The 22,252-nt window shown below is 41.0% G+C and overlaps 2 protein-coding genes across 4 annotated transcripts in view; both read right to left on the reverse strand.

The window, feature by feature from the left end:
• Positions 1-22,252, reverse strand: part of ATP6AP1L (ATPase H+ transporting accessory protein 1 like) — a 756,678-nt gene that overhangs the window by 539,919 nt on the left and 194,507 nt on the right. The gene's annotated exons all lie outside the window — the stretch shown is intronic.
• RASGRF2 (Ras protein specific guanine nucleotide releasing factor 2) overlaps positions 1-22,252 on the reverse strand; it is a 137,276-nt gene that overhangs the window by 86,631 nt on the left and 28,393 nt on the right. For both annotated transcript variants that reach the window (XM_030470267.1, XM_030470266.1), the window contains exon 2: positions 2,797-2,903. In XM_030470267.1, the coding sequence (XP_030326127.1) occupies positions 2,797-2,903 (107 nt within the window). The remainder of the gene's footprint in view (positions 1-2,796; positions 2,904-22,252) is intronic.

Consider the following 22,252-nt stretch of genomic DNA (forward strand, 5'->3'; position numbering starts at 1 on the left):
ATGCACCAGTTTGTTTCTTAGTCAACCAGTGGATTTGTCAACGTGACAGTTCAGCCTGCAAAGCTGTATTTCATTGCCTTCCACATTGTGATGGTGATAATTATTGTCAAGTAAGTTTTGGGTTGCTCTCCTCCACTTTGGAGGGAAGACAGGCTCTGCCCTTTGCCAGAGCATTGCTGATAGTTCCATAGGCGCAGCGGGTGTGACTCTTAGATGGGTGGGATGTGTAATAGAGGAGTTTGCTGCATCTGTTCTTCCTCTGCTGGGTGCTGCTCTGACTTAGAGCTCCCCACCTCTAGCAGAGGAGGGGATGAAGTGCTGTGAAATGAGCCTGGGAATACTAAGACAATCATTGATAAGGCCAGGTTGGACAGGTCTTAGAGCAACCTGGTCTAGTGGAAGGTGTCCCTGCCCATGGCAGGGGGCTAGAACCAGATAAGCTTTAAAGTCTCTTCCAACCCCAACAAGTCTGTGATTCTGTGATTCTGTATCTTTGATAAAAGACACAATGGTTAAGTAACTAATAATGCAACTCCAAGTTCATTTGCTAGACACAACATAAAGCAAACAAAATCAGCTTCCAGCGAAGTAGAAGAGCATCAGAACATCTTAACCACACTAGCATACAATACTATGTTTAGCAACTAAATTTCAGACTATTTTGCCACTTGTTGATATTTTCTTCAAGAAAAGAATACTAGCACGAGAGAAGCCATGTTCAAGTCCCTCGAAAATCTCCCCAAGAAATTTAGAGACCTATGCAGAAAAGTAGATGAAGAAAATTCTCCAAATGAGACTATCCCTCACAGTAGTGTCCCTACTTTGATATTAGTCAGACTGTCATTTCAGATAGATAGGCACGAATAAAGGGAAAAAACTTAAACAGCAAAAGAGATGGAGGTAAAAAGACTGATCCTGCTTATAACAGAGACCCAGCTGCCTTCTGAAGCCTGCAGTGATAACTTTCTGGTGAAGTCGAAATTCAACCACCCTGACCTTGAACCTCACAACTAACTTCTCCACGGGTTAAGTTCTCAATATTTTCAACTATGTTTTATTTCACTCCTGCTCAGATTCCTCTTAAGTTCTGACTTGAAAATTCATGTGTGATACATTCATGGACTGAACTACACAGAGAAAAATTTTAACTCAGTGTTATGTCTTGCTTACATGCCTTTTACACAACGCAATAGACAAGAGAAAATTATACTGAGAACAGGGAACTGTAGGATCCTACTTCCCCCAACTGCCCTTACCACAAGGCAAAAAGTCATGCTTCTTTCTTCACTTGCTTTCAGTTGAACTTCACAAAAGAAATAGACCTAGACCCAGATGCAAGGTGAAGATCTCCCTCCTCTCCTCCTCCTGCAGCAATATGGGACTGTCCACTGGTGGACATGCTCCCAGATGGGCTGAGAGTTCAAAACCTCATAGCTTCTCAAGATCTGAAACAATGTGGTCACCCAGAGGGCTACCATGCAAAGTGTGGTTCACCTAATACCACAATCCAGCTTTCCAAGAAAGGACAAGACCACATTCAGTTAGGTACCAATGCTAAGAAGAGGATGCAGAACCAAAGACTGGATGCCGGGGTGACACAGCCCCTGCAGTTTTAGCCTCATTTCACAAATTCTAAATTATAAACTACTAGCTGGTGGTGTTCATTTTTAGTTATAAAGCAAAATCACTTCTGTTTACATGGCTCATGTCCTAAGCAACTCAGAAACTGCCTAGTTCCTTCTGTGTTACCATGGCAGTGTAGATTAGCTGTCTATCAGAGGAGGATGGAGAAAGTGCATTTCAGCAAAGATATTTGCCTCCACAAACCATTTCACAAACCCTCAGTTAGATGGTCTGCATTTAGATTATACTGTAAACCTTGCTTATTCTCCATGCAGACCTCCATTGTTGGTCAGGACTTCTGTTTTGAAGTCAAAATTGTGTTTGTTGTGCTTTATCATCATAATGGTTTGACCTCATGGCCTGGTGTTCGCTGGGATAGAGTTAATTTTCTTCCTAGTAGCTGTCGCAGTGCTGCGGTTTGGCTTCATTTTGAGAACAATGCTGATAATACACCAATGGTTTAGTTGTTGCTCAATAGCACTTGCCCTGATAAAGGACTGTTCAATCTCTCATGCTCTGACAGTGAGGAGGGGCACAAGAAGCCGGGAGGGAGCACAAGACAGGACACCTGACCTGAACTAGCCAAAGAGGTATTCCATACAGCAAGCAGCTATGTGGTGCTTAGCTGCCAGCTGGGCTTAAATCACAACACCTCCTCTTTCTTACATTTATTTCTATATATGAGTTTTTTAAGAAACACTCATTTATTCACTTGGCTTATCACTATTTTTTCATTCTTATAATTAACATTGCCTCTAACAGAGGAATAGTCCTAGGGGTTTTTTTCAGTAAGCGTCTTCTTCTTTAACTAATTTCATCTGGAACACAACCACTCATGAATGATAAAATCATAGAATTGTAGAATTGTAGCATGGTTTGATTTTGGGTTGGAAGAGACCTTAAAGCTCACTCAGATCCAACCCCCTGCCACAGGCAGGGACACCTTCCACTAGACCAGGTTGCTTCAAGCGCTGTCCAACCTAGTCTTAAATATACATTCATGTAACCATGAATGATGAGAGGATTTTCTTCTATAACATACCCATTAATCACAATACACATCTAATGCACTGTAACATTTATTGATGTCTGGAGATCGAATTTAGATTGTCAAATTATTATTGATTTATTTACAATAAAATGGAGCTGAAGATTAAAAATCAGGTTTCATACCTAGCTTGGTGAATAGCTTCTACCCATTCATCTCCATCAGCTTCATCATCGCAACGCAGCTCCAGTGGCTTCTGCCCTTCATGGCCAAAAAGAACAGTAAAGTAATGCTGCAAATTAGAACAAGGGAAAAAAAATAAAAATGTTTAGAAACACATTTAAATAAGATAGATATATAAAACTAATAAAAAAAAATCTAAAAAATCTGACTTTTTAAACATAGCACAAAGCATTGCCAGCCTAGGACGATGTGTTTTCAGCTCTTAGTCATGAAACATGGATTGAATTTAAAACTATATCCTTAACATATTCCCCTGTGTAACAAGGTAATAGCTTTCATGGTACTTGTCATAAGTTACTGTTCTTAAGCTCCCATATACAAGACAACAGGATATAATTTCCTAAGCAGCTTCTACAGTTGACTACAATAGTGTGACTGTAGTGGGGTGTCTGTAGTTCTTTTCCCCTTTCATTTTTTTACCTAAAATTTTTCTCTAGAAAAATGCCAGCACACAATACCAAATCTGGAACTGCCATCATTTCCTCACAAAAATGCAAAATCTTGCAATAAGGTAGCTCTAGCTTATTTTCTCACCTTTCCAAAAGAACTAGGAAAGTGTCCCTTCTCATTCATCACAGTCACAAAACATTTTTGCCCTTCTCTCAAGAAATATCACCCATAATTGTCATTGCAACATCTTTGAAAATGCTGCTCACACAAGTGTCACATTCTTTGACGGCATTTCTTACCTGAAAGATGTTTCTCACAGATTTCCATAGAACACAGAACTTCAAGAAAGATTTTGCTACTTTCAGAATGCAGTAATAACAGTAATACCTAGTGGGGAGCAGAAAACCCTTAAAACCCATTTCACAAAGTTAGTCATTAAAAACCTTACTTTGCATAGCTTACATATTAACTTACAGCCAGGTAGCAAACAGAATTCTTCCAATTTAGATGAAAATAGGTGAGAACATAAATGCACACCTGTAATTTCCATTAAATGCAGCCATTAGTAAGCCAGCTGTTTCACAGGCAGAGGAACCTGCTTGTACATAAAACTATCTAGTTATTAGGTCCAATGTGATTCAGGAGCTCTTAATAGCTAAACATCTCTGCACCAGATCACTCAGTTTTCTTCATTACCTAGAGCTTCTCAAACCCTCTATCACCTTCATCGCAGTCAACACGGAACTGAGTATAACCACATGTGGCAGTAATTACTTTCTGGGGTCTAGCAGCGAACTTCAAACTTGTTACAGTCAGCAAGTGAAGTATATAATTTGCATTCTCTCATGCCATTAACCATTGTGCACAGCAGTAAGAAACCTGAAGTGATGTCAACAAACATTCCGCTTTCCTTGTTAAACCCACGGCTCAGCTGTAAAAGCCTCTCTGAGGGAAACACCGTGTTGGAGATGAAGCAAATAGCACCTCAGAATTATAAGCCATTTCCAAGGCAGGAGGAATACAAGCATAAACAGAAACAGAAGGGATGAAATTTTACCTACGGAGAATTGGCTGCAGATATTGCCAACACTGACAATGAATTTCGCCCCTATAAAAAGATTATTCCAGCCATTTAGTGGCCCCTTCTGAAACATCTGGCAGCCTGCTGTGCGCGTACAACACACGAGTTGGCTGCACAGTGTGCACGGAGCAGGTTCAATACACCCCAAATGCACTGGATTCACCACACTGGCTCTAGCACTGTCTGTGCACCTGCATTTGCATTAAGGTTTGTGCCTTGGGACCTCACATTTGCAAAACCCATCTGCCTCTGTGCATCTGAGCACACTCACACGTTTGGTTTCTTTTCAGTAATATGAGGACATTCCATAAAGAGAAAGCTATTCATTTGAAGATTGTATTGATTTGCTAAACATTGTTACATGTATACAAACCCCTTTTCTTACAGAAGACCACAAGCACTGCGGGATTAGCCACAGGCCAACAAAACAGAAACAAAGCATAAGAAGACATGCCATTCACTTTTAACCAGGTATACAAAGAAGCTCAGATCCACTAAGTTACAGACACAAAACCACTTTGGAGCACAGACAAAGATCAATACACCATTAAAAGGATTTAAAAAAAAAAAAAACAAAACCCACCAAAAAAAAAAACCAACTGTGGGTTTTTTTTTTTTTCCAGTGCTGCATATCACTTAAAACTCAATGCCATGAATAGAAAGAAACATTTAATCAGGTCCATAGGAATCTCCATAGCATTGGTAGATAAAAACTTCTATAATACAGTGCAGTTGAAAACAACCCTACAGGAGAGTAAGAAGTGCATCAAGATTACACACAAATGCGCTCTGTTTATCATCTGAAATGGTCTATTTTAAAAAGTATATTTAAAGATAAATCACACTGTTCAGAGCTGCATTTTATGTAACAAGTTATTTCTGTTTCATAAAGCTGCTACATATAAAACTAGATTAAAGACACAAGTGTAGATAAGCACTGGATTTAATCCCATTGTGTAGGGATTCAAGTTTGAGACCATATCACAGTCCTCCCTACTTTTTCTTTTAAAATGAAGTTAACTCGGATGTCTTTTGAGCAAGACTTAGAGGTCTGCAGTTACTTTGGTGGTAAGCACGATCTGAACACTTAGCTAGACCAAGAAAATGCACAAATTTAAACAAACTTAGAGGGCTACTACAGTAGGACTGGACCCAATGGGGGGGGAAATAAATAAAAAAAAAAGCTAAATTTTAAAAAGAATTTGTTTTCAGAAGCTACTTTAAAAATCAGCTGCAACATCCACCCCACTCAAAGATGCATACTGCACTCAAGCATCAGTGTCAGCTATCATATCATTTACACAGAAGCAGTCAATTCTAGAGTAAGTGAAGTGCAAAGAAAATATCATAACATGCCTCTAAAAAGAATCTCTAAGTCATCCTTGAATTCTCTTTTTAAAATAAATGTTACTCATTTACAAAACTAATTTACTACAAGAAAATAAGATGTGTATCTGTGATGCATTATTAGATTTTCAAGCTGATGATGTATGTGAGTGGGCCTATGTGCATATATATTTATATATAGACATATATAATTTTAGTACTGCCATTCAATTTGCTAAACAGCTTAGCTCCCATATCATTGCAGTACAGTACAGGTAAAACCACTTTTCTGTATACACACTATTAGTTTCTTTAAGAGATGACACTAAATATTTAAGAACTATAGGACATATTTACATCAACTACCCTCATCATTATTCACCATTTCTGTTGGACTACACACGTTTCAAGTTAAACCTGTAGTCCAGTTGGATGTTTTTATTATTATTGTTTATTCCGAAAATCATCATACTCAGAGAAGATAAAATGAACATTCTGTATTTTGATATTAAAAAAAAAATCATTAATTTAATTTGAAAGTGTCTTTTTAGTATTCAGGTATGCCCAAGCAAAATGCTAAGTCTTAATTTTAATAAAAACATCTTTGGCAGGGAGTTCTTCAAGTAAAGTTTGGGAATAAAAGAAGGGAAAGTTTTACATACCTTGCACAGGTATGAAGGCACTATGTAGACTGACAGTCAAGGAAAGAACAATGGGATCAAGATGCATGAAGAATATTGTTGTGTATCACTTCTCTGACTTGTATCTAGTGCTAATCAGAGTTTCTTCCTATGGTGAAAAGGAATGAGCTGACAGGCACCTCTGCCTCAGAAGCAAAACTGGAACAACGTTAAGACCCTGCCTGAGTGAACGAAGTCCTGTACCAGAGTAGAATCATAGAATCATAGAATCATAGAATCGTAAGGGTTGGAAAGGACCTTAAGATCATCTAGTTCCAACCCCCCTGCCATGGGCAGGGACACCTTGCCCTAAACCACGTGGCTCAAGGCTCTGTCCAACCTGGCCTTGAACACCGCCAGGGATGGAGCATCCACAACCTCCCTGGGCAACCCATTCCAGTGCTTCACCACCCTCACCGTAAAGAACTTCTTCCTTATATCTAGTCTAAACTTCCCCTGTTTAAGTTTGAACCCATTACCCCTTGTCCTACCACTACAGTCCCTAAGGAAGAGTCCCTCCCCAGCATCCTTGTAGACCCCCTTCAGATACTGGAAGGCTGCTATGAGGTCACCACGCAGCCTTCTCTTCTCCAGGCTGAACAGCCCCAACTCTCTCAGCCTGTCTTCATATGGGAGGTGCTCCAGCCCTCTTATCATCCTCATGGCCCTCCTCTGGACTCGCTCCAACAGCTCCATGTCCTTTTTATGTTGAGGACACCAGAACTGTACACAGTACTCCAAGTGAGGTCTCACGAGAGCAGAGTAGAGGGGCAGGATCACCTCCTTCGACCTGCTGGTCACGCTTCTTTTGATGCAGCCCAGGATACGGTTGGCTTTCTGGGCTGCAAGCGCACACTGCCGGCTCATGTTAAGCTTCTCGTCAACCAACACCCCCAAGTCCTTTTCTGCAGGGCTGCTCTGAATCTCTTCTCTGCCCAGCCTGTAGCAGTGCCTGGGATTGCCCCGACCCAGGTGTAGGACCTTACACTTGGCTTGGTTAAACTTCATAAGGTTGGCAGCGGCCCACCTCACAAGCGTGTCAAGGTCCCTCTGGATGGCATCCCTTCCCTCCAGCGTATCAACCGAACCACACAGCTTGGTGTCGTCGGCAAACTTGCTGAGGGCGCACTCAATCCCACTGTCCATGTCGCCGACAAAGATGTTGAACAGGACCGGTCCCAACACCGATCCCTGAGGGACACCACTCGTTACAGGTTTCCAACTGGACATCGAGCCATTTGCCACAACTCTTTGCATGCGGCCATCGAGCCAGTTTTTTATCCACCGAGTGGTCCATCTATCAAATTGATGTCTCTCCAATTTAGAGACAAGGATGTCGTGCGGGACAGTGTCGAACGCTTTGCACAAGTCCAGGTAGATGACATCAACTGCTCTGCCCCTGTCCATCAGTTCCATGGCTCCATCATAGAAAGCCACCAAATTGGTCAGGCAGGATTTCCCCTTAGTGAAGCCATGTTGGCTGTCACCAACCAATCAGTACACTGATTATGCTGGGCTCCCCACCAACAGCAGTTGACACCATAAATTTGTCCTGATAAAACTGCCTGAATAATGGCTGTATTCAAAATAAGACATTGAAAGCTCTGAAGCTGACATGCTGGGGGGAGGAGGGGGGGGGGGGAAGGGGAGGAGCACAACTGATATATGACCTATAACAGAAACACTGCTTTTAAGGCATACTGAGGTAGAGCTTCCACCAATACAGATACCCTGAGACTAAATTTCCCAGCAGCAGAATGCCATTCTCTTTGTGACCAACAAGGACATGTGCTGTTTACGAAGTGAGACCAAGCATCAACACAGACATCACACCGTCCAACACAATGGCATGGTCCCACAGATCATTCTCTTCCCTCTACCTCACACAGAAACTACAAAGGACATCTCCTAGCCTATCTTTGATGCCCTAGGCCATGATAATATATCACTATGTCTGCTTCACCGGTTACTTCTTTTCATCCCCCAGTAGCTCTAGTAACCTGACATGTCTTTTCCATTTGTAAATTAGGGGTGATGCTTGCAATAATTCAGTTACTGAACCACAGAAGGACCAAGAATTGGCACCCATCTTCTCACACTGGTGCTGCTACCTGTCACAGGCAGAAGAGCTGCCACCCCAGATAATAATGCTGCTTGACAACTCCTACTGCAGGTTCCTGCCTTCAGCTCCTCATATATTTGGTCAGCTTTGAATGCCCAGATAGAAAAACTGATACTGGAGAAATGATGAATGTGTCAACAGTGGTTTTGTTATCTTATCCTTCCATGAGCACAGCATATAACCATTCAAATTATGTTTCAAAGGACCCCAAGGAGACTAGCACATTTTGTTGTATAAAGTAAAGTACTGGTAAAGTACTTTAAAGGCTGGTAAAGCACTACAGTGTGGTAACAGCTACTTTCTTATGAACCGCTTTTCCCTAAACTTTTCTTACTAAACAGAACAAATTTAATTATCTTCATAATATCCTATAAAAATACAATTTTTAAAGCTTAAATGTGCCGTGACCTTGTTAGATGTTATTTCCTGATCTTTTAGTAACTTATTGCATAGTCTTGGTTTAATCATTCAAGCCAGGACTTTGACAGTAATTTAAAAATAAAATTCCAGTCATTAATATTGATAAGAATGGAGACTATAACTGCAAAACAACTGTAAAAAGTTAGTCCATAATAAGACTGCTACCAAAAATGAAAAGCCTTAACAAAAGTCTGTCTTCAATGCAAGGCATGAGAAAGCTTAATCATTTGCTGTACCTTTAAGGCTTACATTCACTACCTGATGTTTATAAGGGCATGTTAAAAAACCTTTGAGGCTAAAAAATGTGGAAGAGAATTTAAAATGACAAGCTAAAAGTATTTCTCATTCTTGACTTCTAAAGACATTTTCATTTCAAAAGCTGGAAACCTCTATGCAATCTCAAACACTAGGAAATTATCGGGCAGCAGAGGACAATCACTGCAGCAATTGAAAACTCCTCAATAATCCTTGAAGGAAAAGCAGCAAACTGCAGTCTAAATCAAAGCAGCTTGTACTATTCAAGGGCACGTTAAGTCATTAGGTTTTCAGATATGTTCTACTGACAGTATTTTTCTCAGCCACTCAAATACAAAACATTACGTGTATTCTGTATTTCTTACAACCTGGGGAAAGGGAAGGAAAAGAAGGGAACATGCTTGGAAGAAGGTAGCATGCCTAAAAGGGAACAAGTGCAAGAGGATGAATGTATGGAGATGAGGGAGATGTTTGGAGGAGAAGACAATAATCCCTCCCCATTATTAGATCAGCAGTGTATTAGTGGGAAGAGAGTATCGTGCCTTGAGTCAAGGGAAGGCAAATGCCAGGGTTAGGTTTTGCCATGTCCTGAGACTTGCTGTGTCACTAGTACTGGCAAGAAACTCATAGCCCGTTGTTGATAAATTAACATGAGAATGGAATAATGATAGGAGGGTGAAAACCGTGCTTTTAAAAGTTTCCAGGGAGATCTACAAAGCTGATATGCTTTGTGTTGTATCACACCAATTAGTACCAGCAATAATGAGAACACAATTAGTGAACATCAGAATTAATATGATGTACTTGGGAAGAGACAGAATGGCTTTTGTAAAAGGATGTCATCTCCTCTGAACTCAGTGGCATTCTCCGAAGGGGTCAACAAACATTTGGATTACAATGATATGGTTTTCAAATAATTTTGCCAGAATTTTAGGGAAATACGTAAGTGTGTAGGACTTACAAAAGAAACGTCCCTCTCTGGATAAAAAGAAAAAAAAATCTGATCACAAGCTAGGAAATAGAGCTGGAATATTGGGCCATCTCTCAGTTCTTACTACGGAACAAGATCATCAAAGGACTTCCTCAGGGAATTGCATTGAGGACTGAGACGGGCATTACAAAGGATGACAACATTTGTTAATTATTCAATATAGTAATGATGACAACCTATTATGAAGATCTGCAGACTCAACAAGCCTGAGTTACTGGACAGTAAAATGGCATTTGAAATTCACTGACTGCAAATGTAAAGTGACACATGTGAGGAAAAACATTTCAAGCTTCACATGTGAAAAGAAGCTCAGTGCTCGGTAGCACTACTCAGGAGTAAGATCCTGGAGTAAGTTCCATCAAAATACTAGACAATGCTCAGTAGCTGCCAAAAAAAGCAAACCACAGTTTGCACAGGGATAACTGGGAAAGAAACAAAGTAGACAAGGCTGTTAAACTACAACACATCTTGAATACTGAGTAGTTCTGCACCTCCCATCACAGAAAGGGCAACATGAAATGGGACAGGTTCAGAAAAATATAAAAGTGGTCAGGAAAGACTTGCGTATGTCCAAATCAGATACCTATATAAGTAAAAATTTAAGCTGAGACCCTTCAGGACAAAGAAAGAGGCAACTTTCAGCATAAAACATGGGTCTACAAAATCACAAGAGATATGAAATGGATGGATAGGAATCCAATGCTCTATTTCTCTTCCAATTGAAAAAATCTGTTCTCTGAACGTCATAAAAATCAGCTTCACAACACACAGAAGAAAGTGGTTCTTTGTGCAGTTGCTACTAAACTGTGTCCCTCCTTGATAAAGGAAGTGGTAAACGCAGTAAGTGCCAGTGGGTTGCAGGGACACTATAGAGTTCACTGTACAGAAATCATGGGCTACCTAACACATACAATTCACATATTCAGAATTCAAGCAGTCCGATGTTGAAAATAACTGGAAGCTTAATGTTGGCTAAGAGGAGAGGGGAAGGAAAAGCAAAATATGTACCTCAGCTGATGCGTTCCCCAGCATGTCCTCAATGTGAGATAAGATATTAGACTAGTTGGTCCTCTGGTTCACTCAAACAAACCCTTTCTCATAGTCTTACAGGAGCTAATTAAAACTTCACTTTTAAATCCTTTAAAAGCTTCACATTTTATTATAAACAAGATACACTGGCATCTTCATGAACGCCTGGCTCTTACTAATTGTCTGGGTTTTTTTCTTGCACATTTTGGTTTTGATCTTGATACTTTAAAAAAATAAACTGGTAGAGAGCCACCGCAGTATTTCAGCTTTTGTGTTTCTCTGTGGTGGCACCTAGAGATTAAGGGGTTCTTTTTATCATGTTATTAATGATATTTTACCAACTGTGGTAGATAGAAATCTGGTATTGAACAGTACTACAGAGAAAAAACTTCTAGACTTAAATGAGAATAGGGATTTAATCTGCCAAGCCACTTGATACATTAGAAGACATTGTTTCAGATCTCCACCTCCCACATTGAAGAGAGTCATAGATGGGCTGTAGTATTTGTTTTGGGTTTGGTTTAAAACTGGGCAAAAACATACTGTATTTGTTTTATATATATATATATACACCCTATAGAGTACTGCAGAGATGAGATGGCTTGATATCTTCTCTCTGTAACCAATATTGGATTAATCAAGAAGCAACCTGCTGCATAAAATCTATTCTGGCATCTCACAATGAATCACCTTCCTGAGCCATTCCGCAAATATTGTCTGGGCCAAGAGCAACACCATTTTGAGGTCATTATATTTAAATATGCAATAAGCCGTTTCGGAGTTAGAAAGATTATACATACGTATACTCTGTTTTATAAGCTCTTACTACATCAATAGAAACCACCATACCCATCTTGCATGTAAAACAGCAATTGAGAAATACACAAAGGTCACTGCAGACCTTAATTCTCCTGCAATTCTGTTGACTTGCATCAAAATTATGCCAAATTACAATGGTTACAGCATTTGTTTTCATAGATGACAGAATGAGGCAAATACAGCCCCATCTGCTATATTTTCAATGCAGACCATTTGTACTTCAGCAGTAGTTTATCAACAGGGAAAAAATTCTGCCACACAAAAAGAAATTTCACAAAGTAGAGCCTACAGGAACTGATACAACACAGTAAACACAGCTGAATTATTCACTAATAATAAAGTGAACATGGGTTACTATCATCTAAGAATGTATTTGACACTATCCAGTGGGAATTTCCTGCCATAAACCACAAGCTGCTTGCCTAGAAGACTGTGCATTACCTAGCTGCAGGACATTTTCCTTCTCACAACATTCATTACTATCGCTGTTGCCAGTGCCTTGCATTGAACAGAATCATAGAATCATAGAATAGTTAGGGTTGGAAACGATCTTAAGATCATCTAGTTCCAACCCCTGCCATGGGCAGGGATGCCTCATGCTAGACCATGCTGCCTACAACTCTGTCCAACCCGGGCTTGAACACTGCCAGGGATGGAGCATTCACCACTTCTTCGGGCAACCTGTTCCAGTGCCTCAGCACCCTCACGGTAAAGAACTTCTTCCTTATATCTAACCTGAACCCATTACCCCTTGTCCTATCACTACAATCCCTGATGAAGGGATCCTTGTAAGCCCCATCCAGATACTGGAAGGCTGCTGTGAGGTCTCCACGCAGCTTCTCTTCTCCAGGCTGAACAACCCCAACTTTCTCAGCCTGTCTTCATATGGGAGGTGCTCCAGCCCCCTCTTCATCCTCGTGGCCCTTCCCTGGACTTGCTCCAACAGCTCCACGTCCTTCTTATGTTGAGGACATCAGAACTGCACACAGTACTCCAAGTGGGGTCTCACAAGAGAGAGGGGCAGGATCACCTCCTTCGACCTGCTGGTCACGCTTCTTTTGATGCAGCCCAGCACACGCTTGGTTTCTGGGCTATGAGCACACATTGAAGCCAGCTCATGTTCGGTTTCTCATTAACCAACACCCTCAAGTCCTTCTCTGCAGGGCTGCTCTGAGTCACTTCACCCAACCTGTAGCTGTGCCTGGGATTGCCCCGACCCAGGTGTAGGACCTTGCACTTTGCTTTGTTGAACTTCATGAGGTTGGCATTGGCCCACCTCACAAGCATGTCAAGGTCCCTCTGGATGGCATCCCCTCCCTCCAGCGTATCAACCAAATCACACAGCTTGGTGTCATCAGAGAACTTGCTGAGGGAGCACTCAATCCCACTGCCCATGTTGCCGACAATGATGTTGAACAAGATTGGTTCCAACACCAACCCCTGACGGACACCATTCGTTACGAGTCTCCAGCTGGACATAGAGCTGTTGACCACAACTCTCTGTGTGCGGCCATCCAGCCAATTCCTTATCCACTAAGTGGTCCATCCATCAAATTTATGTCCCTCCAGTTTAGAGACAAGGATGTCACGCGGGACAGTGTCAAATGCTCTGCGCAAGTCCAGGTAGACGATGTCAACTGCTCTGCCCCTATCCACCAGTTCTGTAGCCCCATCATAGAAGGCCACCAAATTGGTCAGACAGGATTTGCCCTTAGTGAAGCCATGTTGGCTGTCACCAACCACCTCGTTGTTTTTCATTTGCCTTAGCATGCTTTCCAGGATAATCTGCTCCAAGACTTTGCCAGGCACAGAGCTGAGACTGACTGGTCTGTAGTTTCCCCGGTCTTCCATTTTCCCCTTCTTGAACATGGGGGTTACATTTCCCTTTTTCCAGCTGCCGGGAACTTCACCTGACTGCCATAACTTTTCAGATATGATGGGCAGTAGCTTAGCAACTTCATTCACCAGCTCCTTCAGGACCCGTGGATGGATTTCATCAGGTTTCATGGACTTTTGCACATTCAAGTTCTCAGGATGATCTCAAATCTGATCCTTTCCTACAGTGGGCCTAAGGTCTTCATTCTCACAGTCTCTGCATCTGCCTTCCAGAAATACAAGCTATAGTGAAAGTACAGGACTGGAATTCAGGACAGTTAGTTTAAGTGTTTCATTTGTTGGGAATTATGCATACAAGACAGATCTAAAGGCTTTTCGGAAACCAACCTGAGACTTCCACTGTATCACCATGCTTGAGTCTGGCAGAACAATCCATAAAGCCCCTCATTTAACTTTTCAGGGCCCTGAAAGGCTGCATCCCAGTATATTCACTAGTAAACATTCACAGTGCTTTCAGAACTGCTGCCTTCCTGCTTATCCTTAGCCTCCACTCCCACTTGTAAGGTCTTCTGGTCTTGACACCAACATATGTCTACATCTAACTTCCTTAGGTGACTGATGCTGTGCCCTGAAGATACTTATTCTAGACCGAATTTCTATGACGTGAAAAGTATTTTCTATAAACCACAACCAAATCAAACCTGACTAAACCAAGAGACAAACAATTGCTCCCAGTACATAATGGTGTAGGTATCCTTCTGCTCACCATTGTACGTACTCAATCTCATTCCTAGGACTCTCACCTTTTCAAGTACTGGAAAAAGGACAAGGCACTCCGGTCAGCAGATCCCACTTATCAATAAAACCCGTAAATTTTATCTACCACTTGTTGCTTCAGATCTCTTCAAGTCTTCAGGTTTTTTATAATATATTCCTTATGCCTGCAAAGGGAAAAATCACTTCCTTTGAAAGAGGTAAGTTTAATCATAGTTTGAGACATTTTCAACACATTCAACCTGTTACGTGGAATGTTCAACAAATGGTCAGGTACGCGTTGGGACCATGATCTCCTGTAGTGCCACATCTGCAGTGCAAACAATGAAAAAGGAGCACAGAAATCCCATTATTTTTACAGATAACCTATTCCGGCATGGAGGATGGGGGCACAGCGCCTCACTTCTTGTCTCTACCTCTGCTTCTCCTGTGTGTCATTAGCTGGCTTTCTACTGGGGCTAAAGAGGTGGGAAACAACAGACAAGTCAATCCAAGTTCTGGTCCCTTCTCAAGCATGGCACAGCTAAAGAGAATCAAGATTACAGCCCTACCACATAACTGAGCACAATACGGCTGCATTAGTAGAAAACTGTGCTGTTCAAAGTGACAAAGAAAGGACAGATGGGGAAAATAGATAGAAAGAGACAACAGAGAATAGTGTAATCACTGGCAGGTTTACGTATTTTTCAGGAACTAAGACATTTTGTGTTTTGTTCTTCTTTTACCCTGTCTCATTCCTTCACCATTCTTAAGAAACCTTAACCTTTCTCCATGTACTGACAGCCTTTACCTCCTTGTCCAAATAACAGCCGGAGCATCTTATACCCAATTTTCTTTACTGAAATCTGAAAATGATGCAGAGCTCCTCCACATGAATTCAGCTAGGAACTGTCTTAGTATTTGTTCTGCCCTGAAAAGAAATCCCTGCATTTTAATTAAAACATCAGACTTTAAAGGCCAAAAGGGATATTTATAACCTTCTAGTCTGATGACCCATGTAATATAGAAAAAAATCTCACTAGACAGCTCATGCATCAAACATACAGGATGAAGATGAGACAGAGACCCTCCCTTATCAATCCTAACATAAAAAGTTATGAAAAACCCACCTGAGCCCATGTTTAATTGTTCTGCTTATTAAATTACCCTCACTACTAAAAATGTGCAGCTTCAGTTTAAATAATGAGTAAAAGGGTAAATAATGAAATTATATAATGGGCTTGTTTTGAAGACTGCACACATACAGTGTGTACTGCAAAAGCGGAGCTGGGTTTCTCAGTAAACACCACACTTTTTTTTTTTAAAAAAAAGGTATACCTACCCCAAATCATGCCCAATAAACAATTTTTACACAGCAAGTAATTTTGAAGTATTAACTTCTAGGAAGCAGACTAATTGGCTGGCTTCCTTATTGTATTCTGAAGATAGGCAAAAAAAGGGTTTATCATTTTTAAAGCTCTTTACAGACAGCAACTAATCTTCAAACTCCTCTACAAGGTAACAATTATGGTGCCCATTTTAGACACAAGGATATGTGTGAAGATACCCAAATATAGATCTGCTGTAAATGAGTTCAACTCAAGATTGCTATAAACAGAGCTTCTCTCCCTGAAGTGAGCCAACATATGATAGGGAAGCAAGAATAAGAAGCCAGCACATCCTAGACCTTGTTACATCTCTGTTATATATAGTCATTTCCACCTGTAAACAGTTTCGGGGGGGGGGGGGGGGGGGGGGGGGGGGAACCCAAAAAAAAGCACAACAAAACAAAAAAATACACTCAAAATTTCAAGCAACTGCAGTATTCTGTGAGATGAGGACAAGAATTCTACAGTCACCCACCAGCACCACAGATTACAGGGTTCTGATGTAAAATAAAAGACCACTGAAAAGACCGACATATAATGTTTCCAAAACTGCGTATCAAACCTGAATGATTCCATGACAAGGAAAAATGTCTTTTTGGTGCCACCATGCTCACTACGGAGCCACCTTTCTCTGTGGCTCCCTAGCCCTAGAGGTTGGATCCTGGACATAATCTAGTGAAAAACTTGGGAAGAAAAGTGACAGAATCCAGTTTTAAGCAAGAAAAGGTTATTCCAACACCAGAATCATGTTCTCCCGCCTGGACTTCCGCCTTCTATATACTCATATTTTACCAAAAGGAGAGCTACCTGCACCAAATGCAGGAGGCCAAGGAATGGCATTCAAGAAGTCCATGAAGTCCACAGAGCTAAAAACGATGCTTCTCTAACCACGATTCACATAGAAACAAGTTCTTCATTAAACTTACATTTCCCAAACTTGCTCCTAAAGACTGTGAGCAGAAAAGTAGTGCTTTCCCATTTGGAGGGGACTATAACTAAGCCTATTAGGACATTCAAGACCACCAGGCAATTGTTTGGACTGCTTTGTCTCAAAATCACCTGAGTATATGAGGTACGCTTAGATACACAAACATCCAGTGTATTGTGTCCAGTCATCTCCTACTCTCTAAGAAAGGTTCACACCAAATTTCTGTGATATTTCTATATGCATTCTTGTAACAGCTATCCTTTAAGTTCTCCAAGTTTTCATCAATGAAAAAAAACAAAGAAAGAGAAAAAAATCCAATGCACCTCACGTTGGCCAAGCAACAATTAAGATGATTTGGTCTGTAAGACAATCCTTCCCTTATCATGAGGAACATTATTTCAACTTCCAAGTATCCATTGCCAACCCCTTCCTTTATACAAGGATTCCCTGAAATTTCCTTAACTGTTGAATCTGTTTAGATATGCTATACCAGTAAACCAAAAATAAACCAATCGACTAACCCACCTTGCATATACAAATGAAAACCTCACACTGACAAGAGTGTCGCATCCCCTAACATTTTCTATGAAGGGTGAGAAGTGAATTGTACTACAGAAGTGGTGAGCCTAAAAGTGGTTGGCAAAATTTGGCTGGAGACTGCTGAAATGTATTCACAGATTGCATAAAATAATTTTCAGGTTTTAAAACCAATAGCTTTAGAGATGGAATCCACATTTTACAATATTTACTGTCACAGACCCACTTAAGCCTATATTCAGTTTTCAACAATTTACCCAACTGTAACCATTTTACATGTTTTCTTTTCAGGTTTTTCCTAATATCTCTCAAATCATGTTAGCTGTGATACATTCAATAGCTTGTTACTAACAAAGATTTTGCAGTTTATGCAACATGAAGTACTTTAAACACTCAGACATAATACCCGATTCGTCACCCAAATGAGTGTCACGCATACAGCTACAGACATGTTGAAGTTTCCTTTTTAAGTAATTCAACAATTACTCATATTCTCTGATAATAGGATAGAAACATTTCACATCTTTTAGAGAATGCCTGGATTTCGGTTCCCCTAAAAACTGGTTGTGAATACTCTGGTTTAAATTACATGTGTCATCTCACCACTATTCATTGACAACAAGGTTTGTACAGGAGAGCAATGAGAAATTACTTAGGTAGTAACCACAATCTATTTCTTACTTTTTAAACTGTACTGGCAGGTGGGGAACCCACATTTCTATTTACACATGGCCACAGAGTTTGCTGGACTACTGTTAACATCCCACCCATTCAAAAATAAGAACACCTTAATCGAACCTTTGAGTGTGAGAGGTGAAATGAGCTTAACGCAAATACATCAAAAGGAGCTACAGAACTACTTTCAGAAATCCATTTACTGATAATACCCATATATCAACTCTTTTTCCTCTGGAGTGATGACAGTTCTGGATGCCAAGAAAATAGCTGTGATGCTTTTTTTGCACAGTGTGTTTACCAAAGGATATATGATAGAAAAGTTGAAGAACCTTTTTATTCACGCTAGGCATGAGTTTCCTTTCCATCTGATGAGAGCATTCAGGCACTGCATTGGTTAACACTGACCTTTGAAAGCACCTTTCTGATAATTGAGACCTTTCCAGATGTTCCACAACTCCTGGATCTCATGAGCATTTTAGCAGTGTCACCACTAGCTCTTCTGAGATAATACTCTGTTTTGTTGCTCAGGGTAAAGAAAGACAAGGAGCTACTGGAGGCAGTCCAGTGAAGAGCCGCAAGCATGATCAGGGGTCTGGAGTCTCTCTCTTTTGAGGAGAGATTGTGGGAGCTGGGCCTGTTTGTTCTAGAGAAAAGAACACTGAGAGAGGATCTCATTATTGCATATAAATATCTCAAAGGCAGGTGCCAGGAGGATGGGGCCAGACTCTTTTCAGTGGTGCCCAGCGACAGGATGAGGAGCAGTGGCCATAAACTAAAACACAAGTTTCACCTCAACATGAGTTGGAACTTCTTTACACTGAGGGCGGCAGAGCACTGGAACAGGCTGCCCGGGGAGCCTGTAGAGTCTCCCTCTCTGGAGACATTCAGAACCCACCTGGACACGTTCCTGTGTAACCTGCTTTAGGTGGCCCTGCATTGGCAGGGGGGTTGGACTGGATGATCTCCAAGCATCCCTTCCAACCCTAATGATCCTACGATTCTGTGATTCTGTAAGGTGCATGCAGCACAGTTTCATTCTCTAAACAATGCAGTTTGTTACAGCATTTCATATTACATACATTTAAATTATGTAAGCATGACATGAAGGAAGTCAGCAACTACCAGTTGTCGTGGTTTAAGCTGCCAAGGGCAAAGCAGAACTCTTTCAGAGTCATAGGTGCTGCTCAGGCGCAGTGACCACAACCATGTCACCCCAATCCAGCCACTTTGCTATCAGGCTGTCCTGCACACACTCTGGGTGTGTGATGAGTAAAGCTTGACCCTGCTGTCCACAGACGTACGATTTGAGAATTTCAAAGCATACACAAGGAGAAGGTGCCAGTGAGAAGCGACAGCAATTCTAAGCTGGCATTATAATTTTGGAGAAGACAGAGTCACAAAAAGGTTGAGGAAGAGGGGGCAGAAAAGTACAGGCGTCGCTTTCGCTCTCCCAGAAAAGCGTAAATTGTATGCAGAACAATTGGATTTTCTGTTCATTTTCCACAAAGAGAGTATTTTATGTTCCTCCTTCTTATGCAGCCTCAAATTTTGCTTCCTATGTCAAGCAGCATCCCCAGCAGCAATACCTTTCACAAGCTAACCTGAATAAGCAAAGAGATTTTTAGCTCCTGAGGAAGATCATCTTTGTACAGGAAAATCTTCCCATGATGGTACAGTTGTTCCACAATACACCCTATGACTTGAGAAGTGCAAAACAGCATCCTGATCTTTACTTTGCAGCAGGCTAATGGCCAAAGATTATTGACTTCTTGCCCATTTGACAGAAATGCACAGTTCCTTAGGTCTTGAACTTGCCATAAAACAAAAAAAACCTTTACTTTTAAGTAAAGCTCTGCTTCTCACTATGTTTGTTTCACAATGCTTCTCATAACAAATTGCTGAAAAATCTAGGATGGCAATAAAGCAGAGCAACCAAATCAGCTTCAGCTTGAATACAAACAGAATCACCTCAAAGGATGTTATTGTACTTTCTTTTAGTGCTGCCAATATCAAGTTTCAGAAGTTAAGATCTCTGCTATTCTACTCAAAATTATATTCATGATTCACATATTTTACGTAATTGTAAAGCGCAAATAATCAAACAAGAATTCACATAGCAAATGTTGAAATTCAATTTGCTTTACAGTTCTTTTTTTTTCTCCATTTGCATATATGTCTTATTTTTAACTGAAAAATCTCTTTCCCCTCAAACAAAATACAAAATGCCCCATTTTCTTTTAAATCTTACCAAAATGTTAACCAAAGATAAACACAGATAAACACCACTGCACCTTTTAGCTATCAGTTTCAACCAAAACATCTGAGAAGCAGTTTATCACCAATAGCTGCATCTAAATACAAACAGTTTCTATTGGTTTTTTGTTCTTAATTCACTGGAATGTACTGTGGGAAGACTATGCCAGAAATTCAATTTCTCTTCTCACACTTCTCTCATATTTGTAGCCCACATGAATATTACCCTTTTCGAAGGCATATACGAACATACAACAGTGTGTAACAATTGAAAAGTTATCCAGTTTTGCCACTGATAACAAAAAAGAGAGACATTTTCTGCACTAAGGAAGCTATAAAAGAACACAATTTTCTTCATTAATGGGCAAACAATGCATAATGTCAAAATACAGTAGGAAATCAGCTACAGCTCTCAGGTCAGTCAAAAGCCTCGCTCGCTTTCTTACTGAGAAGGCTTTTTTTTCTGCAGCAGCTGACAAAATATTCCTTAAGTCAATTTTCTTTTTAAAGAATATTTCTAGTAAGATGAAAAATACTGTTTACATCTTCTGTTTTGATTTACAGCAGAGTTGGGCAAGGGAGGTGCAGGGGGTAGTAATATAGCAAAAAACCAACTTTCTACCCTACAGGAAATTCTAACATTTTATCATATTAAGACTTACTTAGAAACATGAAATCAAATTTTAAAAAAAGCTTTTAGTACTTTGCGTTGAGTCAACTGACTGTGATGTACCAACCAAAACCTACTTTGTCTGAAGCGTGTTTGCCACGGTTTAAGCCCAGCTGGTAACTCAGAACCATGCAGCCGCTCGCTCACTCCCCCCGCCTTTTTCCTTCTCCCGCTCCCGGAGGGGTGGGGACGAGAATCGAAAGAATGTAAATGCCACGGGTTGAGATAAGAACAGTCCAGTAACTAAGGTACAATACAAAACCACTACTGCTATCACCAGTAACAATAATGATAAGGGAGAGAATACAACTGCTCACCAGATGCCGACCGATACCCAGCCCGACCCGAGCAGTGATCTGGGCCTTCCGGGTAACTCCCCCCAGTTTCTATACTGGGCATGACGTGCTCTGGTATGGAATACCCCTTTGGCTAGTTTGGGTCAGGTGTTCTGTCTCTGCTTCCTCCCAGCTTCCTATGCCCCTCCTCACTGGCAGAGCATGAGACTGAAAAGTCCTTGTCCAAGTAAACATTACTTAGCAACAACTAAAAACATCGGTGTTATCAGCGTTGTTCTCAGACTAAAACCAAAACACAGCCAGCACTCCACCAGCTACTGAGAAAAATGACTGCTACTGCTGAACCCAGGACACTGTTCCACATCAACCTATACATGCCTGAAGGGAACTGTAATGCAGCTCGTGCCCTGTACAGGTGTACTACTTATCCAAGCTGTGTTTCCACAGTGGGTCTGTGGTCATATGTCTTCCAGGACACATGGCTCTCAGCTGCAGTGGAAGCAGTGAATTACAGATTCACAGACTGTTTGGGTTGGAAGGGACCCTAAAGCTCATCCAGTTTCACCCCCCTCCCACAGGCAGGGACACCTTCCTCTAGACCAGGTTGCTCCAAGCCCTCTCCAACCTGGCCTTGAACACTGCCAGGGATGGGGCAGCCACAGTGTTGCTGGGCAATCTGCGCCAGTGCTCTACCACCCTCACAGTAAATACCTCCTTACTAGTAAATCTATGTCTGATGAACTGACCTTGTATGTTGCCTGTATTATTCCACACTATAAACTTGAATATGATTTTTTCTTTACTTTTTTCTTTTCCCTCCAAATTCCAGGTATGTGCAAGTCTTGAGCTCTGGCCCAAACTTCTGAGGCCTTCCACCTAATGACTTCCCTAAGAAGGAGCAAGAGCCTTCACAGACCATAAAAATCCACCTCAGGTATTCTTTTTG

This window comes from Strigops habroptila, chromosome Z (assembly GCF_004027225.2).
Source record: "Strigops habroptila isolate Jane chromosome Z, bStrHab1.2.pri, whole genome shotgun sequence".
In the NCBI taxonomy this organism is placed as follows: Eukaryota; Metazoa; Chordata; class Aves; order Psittaciformes; family Psittacidae; genus Strigops; species Strigops habroptila.